Source organism: Protopterus annectens, chromosome 11.part0 (genome assembly GCF_019279795.1).
Source record: "Protopterus annectens isolate FY-2018-M chromosome 11.part0, PAN1.0, whole genome shotgun sequence".
NCBI lineage: Eukaryota > Metazoa > Chordata > Ceratodontiformes > Protopteridae > Protopterus > Protopterus annectens.
Window position 1 is genome coordinate 555276381 of NC_056745.1, and position 22003 is coordinate 555298383.

General features: G+C 37.8%; 1 protein-coding gene across 1 annotated transcript in view; it reads left to right on the top strand.

Annotated features, from left to right (window-relative positions):
* The window catches only part of PTPRQ (protein tyrosine phosphatase receptor type Q), a 4272575-nt gene that overhangs the window by 327684 nt on the left and 3922888 nt on the right, over nt 1-22003 (top strand). The window contains exon 4 of the mRNA XM_044087226.1: nt 5493-5562. Coding sequence (XP_043943161.1) covers nt 5493-5562 — 70 coding nt within the window. The remainder of the gene's footprint in view (nt 1-5492; nt 5563-22003) is intronic.

Consider the following 22003-nt stretch of genomic DNA (forward strand, 5'->3'; position numbering starts at 1 on the left):
ATAAGCAACAATAAATGAGATTAAATATATATTGCAGATAAATAACTGTTGTAAGCCTCTATAGTTGTGAAGAGTGTTCATTCAAACCTGGATAAAACAGCCCCCCAACCTCAGGTTAATAATCCAGATTCTTTCTTTCTTTCTTTCTGGTGTAGTACATCCTGAATAAATACAGGGATAGCCCCTTTCTGTATGACCTTCTCAACACCTTTGAAAGCAAAGGTCACCCTCTCTGGGTTTAGTCTTATTTTTGTATAAAGCATTTCTTACCTTTTGCATTTAATATCACTTATACACTCTGAAATATGACATTTGAACATACTAAATGTCTTCCATACAGTATGTAAAAGGCAGAACAAAAATGTATAACTAAATAAATAGCATGGGTACTAGAACAGTTGATTAAATCTCTGATGTTAAACTCCTTACACGTATTGACTGTCAAAACATTATTTATTACCAGCCAGCAGCTGACATCCTTCATGTCTTTAAATGTGTTTTTATTTCACCTGCTCAATACCACTTGGAAGTTTTATAACAGAAAACACTCCTTGTCCAGGATCTCCAACAGACAGTAAAAGAAGTTCTCTGTGAGAACTTCAAGAAATCTACATCAGTGGGACCAGACAATGTGCCTGGAATGATGTTACATTATATATATATATATATATATATATATATATATATATATATATATATATATATATATTACACTAATTTTAAAACCCATTTTCAATATGGTTTTATATATTAAGACAGTACCCACTGACTAAAAATTTCACGTTACTCCATGTATATAGGGTATCAGGAGTGAAGTCAGTAATTATTGCTCAATGTATTGAGCATTAAATCATGGAAAACATCAATCAATGCAGTAATCTTGAACTGTTAGACCTAAATCAGCTTGTTTTTATTAAAAGAAAATATACACTGACAAACTTGATGGGATTTTATAAGATGTTGTGACGGCCGTGCCCTGGCCCAGCAATCAAGGAGCCTCAGTCCTCACCACTAACACCAGGGAGGTCATCTCATAGAAGAGGAAAGGATAACTAATACACACAGTAAAATACAATTTCCCTTAAGTGCACACAGAGATCACAGTCAGTCTGGGGCTGGTTGTTCTCTTGCTCTGCAGGTCCCCAATAAGACTCCCCACTGGCACAGCTATAGGGTTCAGGTCTCAGCCTAACTGGGCAAGCTAAAACCTCCAGTACCCTCTCTGTCCAACCAGTGCTTCATGTCTCTGCCCAGGTAGCTGATACACACACACACACACACACACACACACACACACACACACACACACACACACACACTTTGAAAAGAGGTTATACAACCACACAGACTTTCCTGGGAAAAGGCTGGCACAGGTTCTCCAGGTGTGCCCCTATTACCCAGACCATACGGTAGTAATTCCTGCCACCACCCAGTTAATTATCAGCTACAAAAAGGCACTTAAAAGGGTGTCCAGTTATTACTGTGCAATATTATAATCCAGTGGTAGTATGACTAATCAGTCTCAAGGCTTATTGGAAGGGCTTATTACAATAAACTCTACAAATATATAATGTACTCCAAAGCATACTTTATCTCTACATAAACCAGCCACAGGTAGAATGCTTTAAAAATATTTAATAATAAATAATTAAAACACAAGACAAAACTACTACACCACAGAGATATCTAAGAGTTCAGAGATCACACAGAAACTTAAAATAATGCAGTACTGCAGGTCTGATTTTAAAGAAAAATACCTAATTAATCTTTACTAGCTTTAACTATTCCTACATGAAATCATAGTGCTAAAACTTACATGTGAGCATAAGGCAAAGTGCTGAGTTAGATGTCCAAAATCAAAATGCTTACAGTCTCTCACTGAACAATAGTTTTTAAACACTAACCAACAATTCTGCCGAGGCCCTCCCAAATTACATCATTTTGACACTTAGGTTTTCTCAGGCCAAAAACTGCATTATTTAGCAAGCTAATACCTGCTCAGTAAACTACAACAATACAAGGCATTTCACATATACACTCTAGCAGAAACAAGAGCAATAAAGCACCATCCACATGTACATTCTGGTCATAAACTTTAGCCTTAAAACAATGGGCATGAAACCTTCATCCAGACTCACTGGAGCCGAATTCTAACATGAAAGTGTCACAACATGCTTCACTGGGCCAGTAGAGTGCAATGTTGTCACATATTTTGCAGTTCCACATTTCACAGTATTCTTTTACACTCAAGAAAACATGCCTGTATTTTACATTTATTTATACAGTTGATAGAATTATGTATCAAATTCTATTTGACTAGGCTGGCAGCCTTCACCCATCTCTCCCCAATCGTCACAGATGTGTTCTTTAGTTTTGGATGACAGAGTGAATCCAGGAGCAGTTTACCTCTGTATATGGCTAAAACATTTGATTCACTTCCCATGTCAGTTATATGTAAAGCAATGTTGAATGTTAACATCAACCCATATGTGATACACTTTATTATGATTTGGATTAATGGAAAATATCAAGCAATCATCATACAGGGTACATTATAAGAATGCCTCCCAGTTAAGGCTGGAGTAAGTCAGGGATTTCAGTCCAATTTCATCAATATAGTTTGTGCAACCATATACCAATACCAATAAATAACTGTTGCTGGAGCAGTAAGTATGATGATGATTTAACAATTAGCTTTATTATGTCTAATGACATTAATTTAAAGACCATTGATAGTTATCTGCAAACTTTAGTCACATGAGCAGATTCAGCTGGTCTAACATTCAGCATTGACAAATGGTGTATAATGTATTTTGGCAAAACAAACATCAAGCATCAGCTTTTCTTGAAATCCTGTGTTATGCAGAAAGTTAATTCTTAAAAAGTTCCTTCCAAAAACATAATAAAATAGAATAAGTAATAAAGCTATACTACAGTTAAAGATAATGCTAAAAATCACAGTAAATAGGGATACAGAATGTCTAGTAACACTATATAGAACTTGTATACTACGAACACTTGAGTATGATAGAAATTTCTGCATTTATAATAAATACAAGCTCAAACTCTTAGAAAGAATTAAGAGAAGATCTACAAAAACATAATAACCGTAACTAACCTGGAAAACATAGAACACTGCAAATCTCTGAATCTTTATACTATTCATTATAGATATTTTAGAGGTAAACTTATATTAGCATTTATAATGTCTTACGATCCCTTATTACAAGCAATAACAAGCATTGAACTATACAAAAGTAATGTGTCATTACAAAAAAAATCAATCCAAAACCAAAAATGGTGCCCATGAGAACTAAACCTAGGAGTATATGAACTTAAATATTAATTTTTACATGCATAACAATTTTAATAATGTTACAGGCTAACTACATTTTTCAAGAATAATCACCATCCAGCAATTTTGCATTCTGTCTTCATGACCAATAGTCATAAAAGTATCATATAATATATATATGCTGACGAGTTCCATACACTAGATTGAATTTTCACTAATTCGAAATAGTGCATGGAATGCTCACTGCAGCGAAAATGCACTTAATCGATTACGTGAAGTTCAGTATGACGAATGGGTGTTGTACTGAACTTCCGTGCAGTACTCACGACCCTTAGGGTTAGGGCATGGGTCATAGTAAGGGCTATGACCTGTGCCCTAACCCTAAGGTCTGTGACGACTGCAGCGCAGTGAAGGACATAGCAATGTCCTCCACTATGGTGCGATAGTCACGAACCTTAGGGTTAGGGCATGAGTTAGAGTAAGGGGATAGCTTTACTAACTATCCCCTTACCCTAACCCGTGCCCTAACCCTAAGGTCTGTGACTATCGCACCATAGTGGAGGACATAGCTTGTTTTTTATGTCCTCCACTGTGCTGCAGTGTTTTCGGTGAAGTGCACTTACGCAAAAGTTTACTTTCGTTAAAGTGAACTTTTGCAGAAGTGAGGCTTCCTATTACTAGTTCGAAGTACTAAACTTTCATTCTTGTAATAGGAATCCATGCTGACATATTGCTAGGAACTTATAAGTCACAGTTGATTTCCTGAATTACTGAGAACAGATGGCTAAACTATAGTGTAAAGGAATGACATGGTGCAGTCTTGTTGTGGTCATCGTACTTTGTGTAATATTTGTTCTTTTAAACTTGTAACACAAAAACGCACTGTAGGAAACCGAAGTGTAAAAAGAACCAAATAACCAATAAGCACCTCGGTAATGGCTCTCCTCAGATGACCCCCCCCCCAAATTTCCAAAATATTAAGTTTCTTAAGCGCTTTCATTTTCTTAAATATTTCATTAGAATAGTTAACATAAGTCAATGATCCTTTTTATATTAGTGGGAATTGCTGCTCGAATACTAAGAACTATTGTGGCAATTATGACTTAATGCAGATACTTTTCTGGGGCTAAACAGACAATTATCTTTAGATCCCATTTTGAAAATGCCAGTGGCTAAGTTATAATTAAATGGAATTATTCTTTATGATATCAGTGGGATTAATAATGTACAGCTAATGTTTCAAATGGTCAAAGCTGTTTAAAAAGTTTTAGGATTGTGACGTAAAAGGGTGAAAGAGGCATTGTGAAATTATACATATATATTTATTTATAAAGTATTTTTGCAACACATTTTGTAAACATCATCAACTTTTAAAAACATTGTCAAATTATATTATGATGTTTTAATTGAATTTATATCAAGAACTGTTTTCTTGGTATATGTTAATATGCTGATATTTAAATTGTATATTAATTGAAGGAAGTGATATAATGGAGTTAACCAATATTACTTTTTTATTTGATGTAAAAAGGTTCACAGACTATGGTAACTATTCTGATGAAGTCTTTAAGAAGATGAAAGTGCTCAATAAACTTAATATTTTGGAAAGTTTTGAGGGGGGGGGGTCCAAGGATAGCTGTTACCGAGGTGCTTATTGGTTATTTGGCTCTTTTAAACTTGTCCTTGAATTACAAATACAAATCATGCACTTTTCATTCTTCTTTAATTTTATTTAATGACAATCTGTGTGCTTGATACATGCCTTTTATCATGTTATGTACATATTTGGTTATTTACTTTCTTTATACTTTATTAATAACGTCTGTTACTCTGTTTTATTTAGATGTATTTGCACCTGTGATATGTTACTGCAAAACATTATACAATGCTTTACAGTGATCATTTGAACTGTATGTTTTATATCCGAACTCAGTATTTGCTTATTTGGCCTGATTCATGGCTGAAAAGGTTCCTTGGAGCAGTCCACTTATTCATCTAACAAATGTAAAATAAATAAATAAAAATAACCAAATTTGTATGCAAGGCAAATGTAGCCTTTGAAAATGTTCAATGCTTTCTTTTACAATATAGTTAGGCATCTGGTCATCTGAGTCCCTGAGACTGGACAAGTGAAAAGTATTCTGCATTGTAACTTTTCTATCAAACAAAATTATTTTCTTTTTTTCTGTTTTGACAGGTTGCTGCAAAAAACAGAGCTGGGATAGGAACATTTAGTGAAAGCTCCTTGTTTGAAACTCATGAAAGTGGTATGTATTTTTTATTTAGAACTATGTAATTAATACAGGGTACTGCAGCCTTTGAACATAAAATAACAGAACACAGTGAAGAAATCAAGTTAAAAAGAATAACATTTAAGGTATACATTTATGTTCTGGCAATGAATCAGCCATAATTATTTTGTCAGAAAATTAAACATGTCACTGTATTTTATATATTTTTTTATTTATTTTAATAAATGACACTGTAGACTTGTTTGAGTGAACCCTCTTGTAACTTTTGAACTTTGTTATTACATTGTAATCTACGTATATGACCAATGGAGCTTTTCTTCCCGGGCCTCTGCTGAAAACTGGCTTGCACCCAGACGGACCCTCCCAGTAAACAAATGTAAAATAAATAAAAATAATATGTTTACCAAGGCAGAACACTGATCAAACAGTGACCAGTTACAGACTCAGCCCAGGTATCATAACTGCAGATGAATACTTTCTAGCATCATAGCCCTCCAGTATTGAAGATGGATCTAGTAAAGATTTCTTTGGGTCTTTTGTGAAACTTTTTTGCAGTGTATTAAAGTTTTTATAATGTCTTCTGAAAATACATTCTCAAAGTAATATAGATGTGGGATTATCACATACTATCCTTGACATGGTGCATTTTTTCAGTCATTGTTTGTTCTATAAATGCATAAGCACAAAACCTATGTTGAATAAAATACTGAGTCTCTTATATATGGGATATAATATTACCATCAAAGTTATTTACGATTATATAGGTATTTTTTAAGCTTACACTATTTTTGTATGTAGCCATTTTAGAGCCTGATGTCAGGATTGGGTTGCCAAGCTACTACTCAAGCATTTTGTCCTTATATGACTGTTCAAATTTGCATTGTATTTTACAAGCCTGTATCTCCATAGAGTGAAAGTGACAATTAAAGCAAAAGTTTAAACTCACCACTGTACCACAGTTATTGTTATCTAGCTGTTCCTAAGATTACACTACTTCTGTATGCAACATTTCAAGTTTGGTTTACTTGCCAAGTCACTGCTTAAAATGTTTACCCTTGTATGACTTTCATTCAGATTATACTCATATATGCATAATGGGAAAATGGCTGTTAAAAGAACAAGTTTAAACTCACCAATGTATCATAATTATAGTTAGATGTGATAATAATTCTCAGACTACATGAGATCACCAGTAGTTCATAAATATAAAATAGATACAAGCAAAAAACTGAATTTCAGTAGAAGATGGAGGATAGATCAAAAAGTAATTTCATTACAGAGATTAAAAACCTACCTTTCTTACATAGCCAGATGTACAGCATCTACTTTTTTACTGCCATCTCTCCTCCACACTGCCCCAATCTTCCCTAACCTTCAAATCTCACAACTGTCCAAACCTGAACAATGTTATAATAAAATAGCCAAATCTGAGATAAACTATAACAATAAAACACACCACTGCATGGCCTACAGATAATTAAACTGGTCAGAACTACCTCTCAACTGTCCAGATTTTCATAGAATGTCCAGATTCTTCTCATATTTTTGGTCTGTTCCTCGTAAAATTTTTGGTTTTCTGGATTTTTGTAGCAAATCAGTGAGGAATGAATTCACTAAATAATAACAAGCATTTGAGTTTCAAACTTCATATCCTTCAGAAAATGCATGATAACACAAAACCTTTTATACTATCAGCTTTCTAAGTTTATAAGAGCAATATTTAAAATCGGTCTCTATTTTTTTGGGCTTTGTACCCCCATTATTTTTGGCTTTGTCCATTTTTGTGCTCAGAGGATGAGAGCTATCACCTTGCTCTTCCTCATCTAACTACAATACACAGACGTCTCTATAAGATAGAAAATTGCCCAGCCTTTAGCAACTTAATACATTGCTACTTCTCAATAGAATTTTACTCTCTACTAGGAAAAAATAAGAAATCCGTAAACCAAGTCATCTAATACTGCAGTTATTCAAATAGTGTAGCTAAACTTTAAAAAACCACAGCCTACTGCCACTGAAATCCATTCAGAATGCAAACTGAATTAAAACATAAATAAAACTTCACCTATCAAATCACTGGATCTGTACAGCTCGAGGCTACATGGGGCATGTTATCTTCAGCTTGTCATATCATTAAACTATTTCTTTTCTTTCAGAATCCTGTGCTCTTCAACCAGTCTTCACTAGTGCCTGAAAAATTCTGTTAGAATCTCCCAACCATATACATAGTTTTGTGACCCTTCTCATCCCACTCTATACATCTAACATAAACCTTGTGGTAGCCAGATATCTGTATCTATATGTAAAAAAACACTATCTGTGAACCTATTTTATAACCTACCTCTTAACTGCAATATTGACATTTCTGACCTTACTAGTTCCTTCCCTCACCTTCATATCTTTGAATTTCTAAGCACTAACCACAAGAACAATTATCTATTTGACAATCCACTAACATACCTCTTTAAATGCTCAATGTTCAACATCTTAGTCTTAGGGCTTTTCCCAGTTAGGGGTCACCACAGCAGAACTCCGGTCTGCTAATGATTGGCAGTGGATTTTTACAGTGACGAGTTGCCAGCCTGATGCCCAGCCTTCAAAGAAGGCACACCCATTCACATATGCACCTACCTGCATGTCTTTAAACATCACTCGACTCTGGGGAAGACATGCACACTCCACACAGAAGGCGTTCCAGCCGAGAATCAAACTAGTTGGAGAACCTCTTGCTGTGAGACGACAATGCTAACCGCTGCACCACCATGGACCACGCTCAATGTTCAACATCTAGTAATGCAAAAGTATCTTTTATACTGTAATAGTATCCTGTATTTCATATAAATGCAATGTAATGTAGTCAGCAAGTGAATGTGTAATTGTTAAGGTATATAACTTAATGTTTGTTCGAGTATATTACTGAATGTCTGCTTAAAAATGTTTGTAATAAGTTGGAGCTTTTCTCCCCGGGCATTCACTGAAAAGAGAATGTTGACTAAACCCAACTGGACAAACCTGGTAAACAAAAGCAAAATAAAATGAAAGTAAAATAATTGCCAGGCTCAAAAATATACAAATAGAGCAACTATTCACAGTCATGTGGATTTGTCTATAGAATTCTACATTGTAACCCAGTTTCCTGTATACATGAATTCTTTCATGCCCATAAATTTCTTCTTTGTTCATAGCTGTTCTCAAACTTGCAAATGCAAAAAAGTCAATCTGTATGTACTAAAACTGATATACCTATTTGTATTTATTATTATTTCCAAAACAGCTAAAGCCATGCAGCAATTTAGAAATTTCCCTGGTTATATTTCATTAGGATAAACAGGTAAAGATGCTAAAAACATAAATTACATGCATAACCAGCTCCTATCATCCTTACGTTATTCAGAGATCACCATCCAGCAGGCAACAATCTCTGATTGTGACTACTGAAATTTGTAAGTCAAAAACTCTCAAGATGATTTGCCTGCATAGTTCTTCCAAATTTGAAGTGACCCAGCTTGCATATTCTCTGTAGTGGCTGACATCTAATGTTAATCCTGAAATGATTTTTCTTGGCTATTTCACCTGTTACTGGACCAGCTAGCATGATCATTTTTCCTTCCCAGATATCTTACTATATGCTCTTTACAACTACATGCACCTATTTAAAACATCACCACTTGTCTGTGTCTTGTCTTCTTTAACAGGTAATGTAGACAGAGTAGGAATCACATCCCGCACTGCTGATGATCATTTCCTAACCTTTGCTGCACAAAAAGGTGCATAAATAATCATTTCCTGTCTACAGTACCACACATCATCTCAAAAACTGCAGTCCCAAATCCTTTAATATCTTCCTTATTCGAGTTACCTGGTCCCCAAATGACTTCTCTTCCCTCAAAAGGTAATGCAATATCTTAGTTCAGTAACAAGTCTTGTTTCTAATCTAGTTATACCAAATAAGGTGATCAGGGTCCATGCTTATTCATTCATTGATTCGCACCAGAAGTAAACCTGCGGTAAACCTGACGCAGTCTAGTTACAGCAGTGCCACCCTACAAACTGTTGTCATGCTTTCCATCTGCATCTTTAGTATCTTTATTTCAGAAATCATAACCACACCTTGACTTTACCTCTTACAAAATACTTGTTCTCATGTTTGCCATGGCTCTCACTCCCCACTTCTTCATTTGTTTAATCAGACCAGTATCAAATATGTTATGAACACTACAACATCCATCCTCTAACAAACTACTTTACACTTGTTTAGGTTCATAGGTTCATACTAGGCTATCTGCCCTAGGGCATTTATAAGCCTAGCCAGAATGTGTTTGGCTTTCGCCACCCATTTTAAATTAATTTTGCTATGCCCTTTTTTGAGGTTAGTATACTGTGCCTCTGTCTAACAGTGACACAGAAGTGATACCCGGGGTAAACCTACGATCTCCCATCCACTCATCAAGATTCCTCTTGAAGAGAGTCAATGAGGGACTCTGCCTAACCTGGACTGGGATTTTATTCCAGAGTGAAGGGAGCCTCTGGGTTATGAATCTGTCCCTCCAGCATGTCCTATTTATTTTGGTGCTGAGGTTCAAGTCTCTCGAGCGTGTAGCTCGATGGGATTTGGATTTTCTGAGGTGTAGCATGTCCATTAATTCCGGGTTGGACATGGCTTTATACGTCAGGCACAGATCGCCTCTGAACAGGCGGTATGCCACTGAGTAGAGCTGGAGTTTCTTTAACCAGGCAGCATATGGCATCTGTTTGAGCCCTTTGATCCTCTTGGTGAGGTACTTTTGGGGTCTTTCCAGTTGCTGCAGGTGTCTGGTAAGGTACATCCAAAACGGGGCATTGTACTCAATTATGGGCCTGATGAGGGATGAGTAAAGAGGCACGATGACCTCCCGTGATCTAGATGTGAATCCCTTCATGATTAGGTGGGCTATATAAAATGTTTTTCTAACCACTTTGGCCACGTGGTTGTCTTGTCATATATTTCTTTGATAAACTACTAAATCTGTTTTGTTGCATTCCCTTAACTAAATTTATTTGACATAACTTTTACAACTGTAATTATCTTATACCATAGTACACCTGATTATGCCTACAAAGTTTAATGTATTCATACTCACTTGTGCTTTACATGAGTTCTTATGTTATTGATGTATTTCAATATCATTTTGTATATAATGGTATTTGTCGCTATTCTGCTTTGCCCATCCTATTTCTGTCATATGACATCATTGTTTATTTAAATTTAAAATCTCTGGAGTTTTTCTCCTTAAGCCTCTCATAAAAGGAGTCTCTGCCCAATCTTCGTCCCAAATAAAACAATTTTAAAAAGCAGACAAAGCTTCCATTCACAGGCAGCTCATATCCTGCAGCACAGAGTGGTATGAAAAAAACTATAAGATCCATTCAAGATCCATTGAACACCCTTGTTGTGGAACATGCAGTTACTGCAGATGGATATGGTCTGTATCCGAGAACTTCTGGCACTGCAATAGTTCACCTGATATAATACTTCTGTCTGAGTAACTGTTGCTAAATCCAAAACTGGTAGATTCAGGTGTTCCATCTACCATTGTCCTTCGGATAGAAACAAGATACCCTTATAACTGTCTCCTTCAAAAAGAAAAGCTGAATAACTGCTGTTCTTTTTCACAAATAACGATTTATCCATTTCATAATACAGGTTCAGGTTATTTATTCATCTAAAGTTCATTAAGCACGTTAATGAACTGGTAGAGGTACTGTAGTCATTAAATAACATAACCTACATGAAAACAATGTGCCACAAAGAGTTAAACAAATGTATCCTTGGAAAAATTCATTGATTCAAAACTTAAGCATTTTTGATTTTTGTAAGAGTACTAAACTTTTTTTAACAGATTCTTGTGACTATTTGAGCCATATTAACAAAGCTGAATTGAATGGTGATGTTACGTTTGTGATTGTGGATATTAAGAATTTATTCATGGTAATACCACATAAGATAGGAATGGAATAGTTTATTGGCTAAGTTTCTGGTGTCTTTCAAAGGAGATCCAGTATCTGTCCACCTGGGATGACATGCTCGATAAGCCACTTTGCTTCACAAGAGATGGCTTGTACCTGTCATCCTTAGGCTTATGAATACTGGCCAAGGCTTTGCCACCCCCATAGTGCCTTTTTTAGGCAAGGCTCAAAAGACAAACCCACCACCGTAAATAGCATAAGTAACCAAAAACTAAGGGTAATGCTACTCAACGCCAGAAGTCTAAACCTCAAAATGCATGCACTCGAGGCACTCCTCAGTATGGAGAACATCGATATCTGTGCAGTAGCAGAAACCTGGTTTAAGGCTCCAGAGAGCATCCCAGCACTACCAGGCTATAACTCATACCATATTTTCGGACACAGAACCCGGGCCAAAACACAAAAGGTGGAAGTATATCCATATTCATCATGGATACCCACACCTCCAGGTTAGTGGCACAGCACAATGCCTCAGAGATCATCCACCATGACCCAGGACCCCCATTTCGTGTTTCTGGAGACACTGGAAAATATGAAGGTCCTACCAAATGCCCTAATATTGGGTGATTTCAATTAACTGGGAGAACTACTCAAGTACTAACTCCCTTGCCCAATGCTTCCTAGAATTTATAAACTCAAACGCCCTGGATCAACTGGTCAACACCACCACCAGAGGTGACAACATATTGGACCTGGTCATCACCAACATGGGCGACAGGTGTTCTACACTGGAGGTCAAACCCTCACTGGTTAGATCAGACCATAGACTAATGACTCTGGATAGCCACATTCCGCCCCCACCCCCAATCAAGGATACCACCATGAAAAACTTTTCAAATGCAAACTTCACATTACTTAAGACCGAGGTGGAAAGGTTCACAGCCCCCATGCTAAAGGACAACGCTGTCCAAGTTGCTGAATCCCTTACTAAGGCACTCTATGAGCACCTCCAAAAATGCATGGATTGTGCTATCCCAAGCAAAACCAAGAAAAGGAAACCAGTCTGGTGGACCCCTGCCATAAACAAGCTATACAATAGAAGGAGGAAACTAGTGCAGAAAAGAGTAAAATCCCAAGAAGGAAAGACATCCCTGATCAGTATCAGCAAGAAACTATGATCCCTCATAAAATCATCCAATGTAGCTTTGAAAGAAAAATTGCCAAGGACTCCAAAGATAACCACAAAGCATTGTTTAGCTATGTCAAGAACCTAAGTGGAAACTCTCAGATCTGCTCTGAGTTAGTGCAGAATGGCACAAAATACCTTGAACCGACTGATATTGCCAACATTCTGGCAGACAGGTTTAGTGCAAATGACACCCCCCTCTCACCCCCTAAAGGGCCCATAACCATACCAGACGAATGTAGTGCCCCGGCAATCACTGACACACAGGTTAAAACAGCTGTATCCAAAGCCAAAAATACAGCTTCGGTGGGACCAGACGGTGTCCCAAGCTGTGTCTTACACAAGCTCTAAAATGAACTAACCCCTCGCCTAAACACACTATTCAAACTCAGTCTCTCTACAGGCTATGTACCCATAGAGTGGCGCACAGCAACAGCTATCCTGCTCCACAAAGGTGGAGCCACAATGGACCCCGGGAACTATCGCCCTATAAGCCTGACTAGCCTGGTCTGCAAGGCTATGGAGCGCATCATCATGGAATTCATTAACAGAGACATTGGGAACCTTCAAACATTGGACGCTACCCAGTTTGGCTTTGTTAAGGGCAGATCATGCCTCCTAAACCTGGAAGACTTCTTTGAGACAGTTACCAAGGCTTTAGATGGTGGAAAGGAGGTCCACATAGCCTACCTAGACCTTGCAAAGGCTTTCAACACCATTCCCCATTCTGGTATTATAGACAAGCTCACCAGCCTGAACATAAACCCCTATGTCATGAGATGGGTTGCCAATTGGCTCACGGATAGAACCCACATGGTGAGAGTTGCAGGCTCTAGGTCCGACTCTAAACCAGTTACAAGTGGCGTCCCCCAGGGCTCAGTCCTGGGACCCCTCCTGTTCGGTATATACTTCTCAGAGGTACAGGGAAGCACAGCAGGACTATGGCTGACCAAGTTCGCAGACGACTGCAAACTGGGGGCCATAACTGACTCTCCAACTGATACAGACATCCTCCAGAAGGGTCTCACTGAGATGGATACCTGGTGTCAAAATCATGGCCTCAAGCTAAATGCCAAAAAGTGCATAGACATCCCCTTTGGAAAAAACAAAGTACCCATGAACTACCACATATATGGTAGTCCCCTAAATACAAAAAATGTAATAAGGGATCTGGGGACCCAATTAGGTAGTAATCTCTCCTTTGATAATTATATTGCCGAGGTGGTTAGAAAATCCTTCTATGTGGCCCACCTAATCACAAAAGTGTTCGCATCTAGAACAAAAGAGGTTATTGTGCCCCTGTACTCATCACTCATCAGACCCATCATAGAGTACAACGCCCCATTTGGGATGTACCTTACAAGACACCTGCAACAGTTGGAAAGACCACAGAAGTACCTCACCAAGAGGATTACTGGCCTCAAACATATGCCCTATGCAGCCTGACTGAAGAAACTCCAGCTGTACTCGGTTGCATACCGCTTACTCAGAGGTGATCTCTGCCTGACATACAAGGCCATGTCCAACCCAGAATTGATGGACATGCTTTACCTAAAAAGCAAATCCCCAAGAGCCACATGCTCTAGGGATCTAAACCTCACCACAATGATACATAGGACATGCTGAAGGGATAGATTCCTGTCCCAGAGACTCCTCGTGCTTTGGAACAGGATTCCAATCTACATTAGGCAGAGCCCCTCATTAACACTCTTCAAGAGAAACCTTGACGAGTGGATGGGAAACAGAAAATTTACCCAGGGATCACTGCAGTGGCTCTGCTGGACAGAGGCACAGGGAACTAATGGCTCTGCTGGACCAAGGTACAGGGAACTAATCTAAGGGGGTGGCAAAAGCCAACACATTCTGGCTAGGCTTATAGATGCCCTCGGGCAGATAGCCTAGTACTTACCTATGAACCTATGAAACTATAGTTGATTACACGGAGGTGTCTACCACTGATCTGAAATTGATTAAATGTTTTATGCTATTAGTCCTTTTTAACATTTTTATTTTTTTTGCAATTTAAACAGATCACTGGGGTAGCAATGAGGGCAGCATACGCCCCTATTTTTGCGAACATGGTTTTGACATTTTGGGGAAAAATTTAACTGCCCTTTCAGCACAAAATGGACTGTCTGTTTATGTTTTGGATGATATATTTATTAAGTGGAAGGCAAATGAAAACAAACTGGATGAACTTATTCATTATATTAACCAAACTTCAGCATTTTTAACCTTTTCACATTCTATTTCTGATGTAGAGACTAATTATTTTAGATGTTTATTTATATAAGGATCTACCAAATAAGTGTTTCCAGTCAAAATTTACTGTAAAGCAACTTTTAGTAATTCTTACTTACACTATAAAAGTTGCCACCCTTATTTTCAAAAAAGAAGCCTAGTAAAAGGACAACTAGTTAGGGCATCTAGGATTACTTCTGATGAAACATTTTTTTAAATGAAGTTGACTCATATAAAAGAAATGTTGAATGAATGGGGCTACCTTGAAGACCTATTGAATGGTTTGGCACGAGAAATGGTGCAGTTGAAAGGGACTGATTATTCACCTATTCTAAAGAATTACAGTATTTACAGTGGTATTGGTATAAACAAAACTTCTGACAGCAGAAATATCGGTAAATTCAAACATTCCCTGGTAACAAATTTAACACTGGTCTCTTCTATGCTAAGGGATATTATTGTTAGACAAAGGTATGTATTTAAAGCTTTTATAATACCTAGTGCCATTATAGAGGAGTGACCTAAATTGTTTTTTAAGATATACAACAGCTTGAAGGAGAAATATGAAACTATTGATGAGTCATAAGAAGCTCTACAGTACTATTGTATTAATTATAGCAACAAAATAGTGTGGCCTTTGTGTGCAATGTCTGTACATTAATGTGGAATATATAGGAAACAAGAACATTTCAAGTAAGCTTTTAAAGGGCGAAACTATTGGTGATTGCACGATGAAGATGGTGGTTTATATGGCTTTGTGCTCTAGTGCTCCTGCTTTTTACATAGACAAGACTGAAAAGAGTTTAAAGGTACATATATCTCAGCACCATTACAGTACTGATAAGAAAAATATGGTTAGTACCTGATGTAGAAATACAGTTAACTACATTTCTTTCAAATGTTTTACATTTCTTATTATTGATAGGGTGATACCTGATGAAAGAGGAGGTGTTTGGCAAAATAAGTTGGAATTTTTAGAGTTAAAATGGCAGTTAAGGTTAAATGCTTGCCAACCCCCATGATTGACAACATAAATATTATGAGTGTTTTAAGGTTAAAAGCACAGAAGTTATAAATTAAATATTTTATGAATATGCAATTATTATAAGTATTTTCACTAAAAACTAAGAGATGTAAATACAGAACTTATTTGGAGGTGAAAAACTCACAAATGAGGTTGTGAAGCACACACACAATACATCCCTCACAAATACCACTCTTCGCACACTTTTTTCTTTTGCTGAGGCACTTAAAAAAATCCTTCCCAAACCTCAAAGACCTCCCAAGCTGCCTAATGGCAACACCTTTCCTCTGCAATCATTAAAATACACCGCAAAAGCAACATCGAACACCATACATACGCCTACACTCAATGGTCCCCGAAGAATGAAGCTTATAAAGCAAGCAAGCACTTTACCTAATACTGTTGTGATTGGGGATTCCATTGTGCAGCACACAGATGCCCCACTCACCAGGATAGATAAAGAGAAAATAATTGTTAGATGCCTGTCTGGAGCCAGGATCTGCAGTATCATGCACACTCAAGTCACCGTCTTTCAAGTGTCAATATGATTCTGTCATAACCCATGTGGGTGTATATGACCTGAGAATTACTTCACTGGACTATATGAAAAAAAGACATAATGGATCTCTCTGAATATGCATCAAAGACAGATAACAACCTTGCATTGAGCAGCATTCTGCCTTCACCAAGGATGATGCCACAATATGTGCACAAAATGATTGATTTTAAATAATTGGCTTAATTTTTGGGGATATTAGGGGATTCAAATATCTGTCAGCATGGGAAGACATGGTTAAGAGATGATGTTGCTTTGCCAAGGATAGTCTGCACATATACCCTCTAGGCTTTTGGATATCTTTCAGGAAATGTATGGTAACATAAAACACTTTATTCTAGCAACTTTCTAAGATTATACAAGGAATATTTAAAATGTGTCCCTGGTTTTGGGCCTTTGTCCCCCCCCCCCACCAATTAATTTTGGCTTTTTCCAGATTTCTTGTGGTGCAAAGTTGAGAGATTTAGTTGAGTGTCAAGTGGATTTTACAAGGAGCTGAGAGCTTCAGGGAAAGAGAAGTTTAGTGCTGCTTATGCCAAGTCTGTTTGTATTGTTAGTAGTACAACAGGTAGTATACTTGCTTTTGATGTAGAAGGCTGTGGGTTCTACTCCCACAGCATGTAGATGGATTTCTGATACTGTACTACGTTGTACTTTAAAGGGAGTGGATGTTTACTTTAAAGGGAGTGGATGTTGCAGTCCTGTGTGTAGTTTTATCTGATTTAAGAGGTGGGGACTACAATAATTTATTAGAGCAAAAGGAGTCTTTGTGGCAGACCAAATTGGAAGCTGACAAGAAACCTGGTCTTAATAAATTTATAATCATTAAATGTTTTTTAAAAAATAGAAAGTTAAAGGTTTCTAAGTTCAGTGACTGTTAATCTTGGTTTTATTTTAAAGAAAAATCCCTTGGTATATGGTACAGCTTTAATTAATTATTTGAATTATTCAATTATCGATGTAAATTGTTTATTGGCTCATTATATATAGGTTGTGAGCAATACATATTTAGTATCATTTGGAGTGTTTTCTGATGAAGTCACTGTGATGAAAGTGTTAATAGAACTATGTGCGTACGCTAATACAGTTGTGTTTTTTTACCAGCCTTTATTGACCTTTGGAGTTCCTGGATTTTTCTGTATTCTTGACAAACTCTCTGAACTAGGTATAAATATTTACATAACTATCCTAATTTATCCCCTTTCACTCTCCGTTCTTCTACGGATTCATTTTTTTTCCTCTTCAGCTCTCCCAGTTGCTCCTTCTACATTTTATTGCTGATTACTCATTAATTCCATTTCTTTCCTTTTTTGCAGTTCCTCTGGGTGTTGTTGAATGTGCATTTTTCTCAGAGGACCAAGTAAAACCCGCTCCAAGTCAACAGCCTTCTACAAGTCAAAGCAACCTACCGCTGTTGTCCAGTTTATTAATCTAACAACAGTGTATGTTTTATTAACATATTTTGCAACAGTAGAAGTTTACCTATAGTTAAATTGACTCCCTGTATTTTGTGCTTTGTAAATAGCATGGATAGTCATCGGACGCTAGAGGTACCCCCTTGTTTCTAACAACCTACCTCTCTAGCAAGTTTTACTACAATAATCTGTGTAAACAGAAGTTTTTTACCCTACTAATACCCTATTTGAACTTTACTATTGTCTAAATATTGTGGAAATATCCCCAACTATGCTACAGAGGTAATAGCAGCCACGTATACTGACATATAAGAATTAAAGACAGGACTGATAAAGGCATTAATAATACTTGTCTGCTATACTGTGCAATAGCACAGTCCTCCTTTTTTCCACCACGGAAGTTCATTATTTCTGTTCTTCTCAGTCTGGCCATGATACATCATGGTGCAACCTGCTCTGTTCACCCTCGCTCCGCTTGGGCTCACTACACTCCCCTACCCTATCCCCATTCCCACCCACACCCTCTCTCATTTGATTTATACTCTCATCTCACAAATCATACCTCTCCAGCCCCTCCACTTCCCCTAACATTTTCCAATCAACTACTTCCTTCCTACTACTGTCAACCAACCACATTTCTTTCTATTACTCATTACTCCCTCAACCCTCTCGTGTCATACATATCAACTACTAAAACCTCTTAACCCGAAAACCCATAATATGTCAACTCCTAAACCAGTTAATACAAATGGCATTCCTTTCTTTACAACATAGTACAGTATCAGCAATCCATCTACATACTGTGGGAGTAGAACCTACAGCCTTCTGCATCAAAAGCAAGTATACTCCTTGTTGTACTACTAACAATACAAACAGACTTGGCATAAGCAGCACTAAACATCTCTTTCCCTGAAGCTCTCAGCTCCTTGTAAAATCTACTTGTTGCTCAACTAAATCTCTCAACTTTGCACCACAAGAAATCTGGAAAAAGCCAAAATTAATTGGGGGGGACAAAGGCCCAACACCAGGGGCACATTTTAAATATTGCTTGTATAATATTAGAAAGTTGCTAGAATAAAGTGTTTTATGTTACCATGCATTTCCTGAAAGATATCCAAAAGCCTAGAGGGTATATGTGCAGACCATCCTTGGCAAACCACGTCATCTATTAACCATGTCTTCCCATGCTGACAGATATTTGATTCCCCTGGAATCCCCAGAAACTAAGCCAATTATTTAAAATCAATCTTTTTTTGCACATATTGTGGCATCATCCTTGGTGAAGGCAGAATGCTGCTCAATGCAAGGTTGTTATCTGTCTTTGATGCATATTCAGAGAGATCCATGAGGTATTTTTTCATATAGTCCAGTGAAGTAATTCTCAGGTCATATACACCCACATAGGTTATGACACTTGACAGGCAGTGACTTGAGTGTGCATGATATTGCAGATCCTGGCTCCAGATAGGCATCTAACAGTTATTTTCTCTTTATCTGTCCTGGTGAGTGGGGCATATGTGTGCTGCACAATGGAATCCCCAATCACAACAGTATTAGGTAAAGTGCTTGCTTGCCTTATAGGCTTCATTCTTTGGGGACCATTGAGTGTAGGCTTATTTGTGGCATTTAATGTTGCTTTTGCTGTGTACTTTAATGACTGCTGAGGAAAGGTGTTGCCATGAGGCAGCTTGGGAGGTCTTTGAGGTTTGGGAAGGATTGTTTTAAGTGCCTCAGCAAAAGAAAAAAAGTGTGTGAAGAGTGGTATTTGTGACGGATTTATTGTGTGTGTGCTTCACAACCTCATTTGTGAGTTTTTCGCCTCCAAAGAAGTTCTGTATTTACATCTCTTGTATACTATGTTAGTTTTTAGTGAAAATACTTATAATAATTGCATATTCATAAAATATTTAATTTATAAGTTCTCTGCTTTCAACCTTAAAACACTCATAATATTTATGTTGCCAGTCAACCATGGGGGTTGGCAAACACAGCAACCTCTCATGTAGGCACTCTCCCACTCAAACTCTCCTCACCCACCTGTACCTTTCCCCTAACCAACCACTGTCACTTTCATTCCTTCCCTATAGCACCATCTCTCTTTATGTATACTAATTCTTCATTACATAAATGTAAGCTTTTTACACTCCCTACCTCACCTCTTATAACCATAACAAGACACCATCCCCAGAACTTCTTCAATTTCCTCAGAAAAATAATAATTAACATGCTACTATCTGGAGACATATACCCCAACCCTGGGCCCAACCACTGCACCTCTCTTCCAGTCTACCCCTCCCACTTACATAACCCAACACACAGGAGTGGCCTTAGGTTAATTGGTGCCCTAGGTAAAGGGGCTCCGCTCTGCCCCCCACAGCACCTGGTGTCCCATGCTGGTCTACTTACACCAAATAAATATTGGAAAAGCACCCCAGCTAGATTGGTGCCCTAGACAGCCGCCTAGTTGGCCTATGCCTAAGGCCGGCTATGCCTACACCTAAAACTTCCCACATTCCCACATCAACTTCCACTAAGTACCTAACTATACTATCTATGAACATTCAAAGTATCATGAACAAAATCTCCCCTTTCCATGCCTAGGTGTCTTCACATACCCCTGATATTCTTTGCCTCTCTGAAGCCTGGCTCAAGCCTACTATAGCTGATATTGAAATACTTCCACCTGGTTATAATATCCTAAGGCATGATCACATCAAAAAGAAAGGAGGAGGTGTGGCTATCCTCTATTCTAACCAGCTCACCCTTCAACCTTTCTCAATCACTCTCCCAGATTTTCACCCTGCTGAAATCCTCATAGCCAACTGCCATTTAAACACTCACAAAATGTTAGCCATTGTTGCCATCTATATTTCCACTTGAATAATATCCTTATCTTAGAACACTTCCTCTCCTAGATCTCCAAAAATGTCATCTATGAGTCTGTTATCTTAGGAGATGTAAACATTGATTGGAATGTCTTAATCACTGATAGCCCTAACTCCTCCATAAATCTCTTTGGCTTCACTCAGCTGATCTCTAACCCAACCTATCTAAATAAGCACAGTAACTATAGCTCCACCCTAGACTGGGTCCTCACCTCTAATCCCAATCTGTACCATAACCCCTCCACTCTACCTGACTCACTTAGTGATTACCAACCCACCTACATACTTAGGCACTCTCCTCAACTACACAAACCCCAACAATACAAAGACTGCCATGAACTCTCAAACTTCAATCCTGACAATTTCACACCCTGCTCTCTTCAATTGATTGGTCCTTCCTCCACAATCTACCCCTAGAGAATGCTGTTCTTGCCTTTAACAACATTTCCATAGAAACACTCAACTTGCTAGCCCTCGGAAAACTTACAATTAAAACCCAATATGTCCCCTGACTCACACAAGACACCAAAACACTAATGAGTAAGAGAGATAGTGCTTGGGTCTGATCTTCAAACATACAGAGAGCTCCGCAATCTAACCAAAAAAAGGTCATCCTTGACAAACAAATTTTTTCCATAAACCACTTAACAATCCTCACTCCAACCCCCCCCCCCCAGAATTCTGGCAATCTGTTAACAAGTTGTTGCATCCTGGAAGCTCGTCTTCCCTTAATCCTTGCCCAAACAGCTCTCCCAGTGAGACAGCTACCCTTCTAAATTCCTTCTTCATCAACTCCATCCATAACCTCACAAAAACCGACACTACTATATACCCCACACCACCAATCACTACTAGTTCTCCCACCTTCTCTCTTAAACCTATCCCCACATCCTATATCAAATCACTTCTGATTAAACTAAAAACATGCTCTCCATCAGTTGATAACTTACCTCCTCATTTCCTAAAAATAGCTGCTAATTCTATCACTTTCCCTATCTCTTTATTAATCAACAGATCTAGTAAGGTATGTTCTGTGCCTGATATCTGGAAAAAATCTATCTTATCCCATTACATAACGGTGGTACTGCAACAGACCATTCTAACTTCAGACCAATATCCATTTTATCTCCCCTGTCCAGAATTGTAGAAAAATGTATCCACAAACATCTTCTTGATAATATCCTCCAAGAAAACCTCCTTACC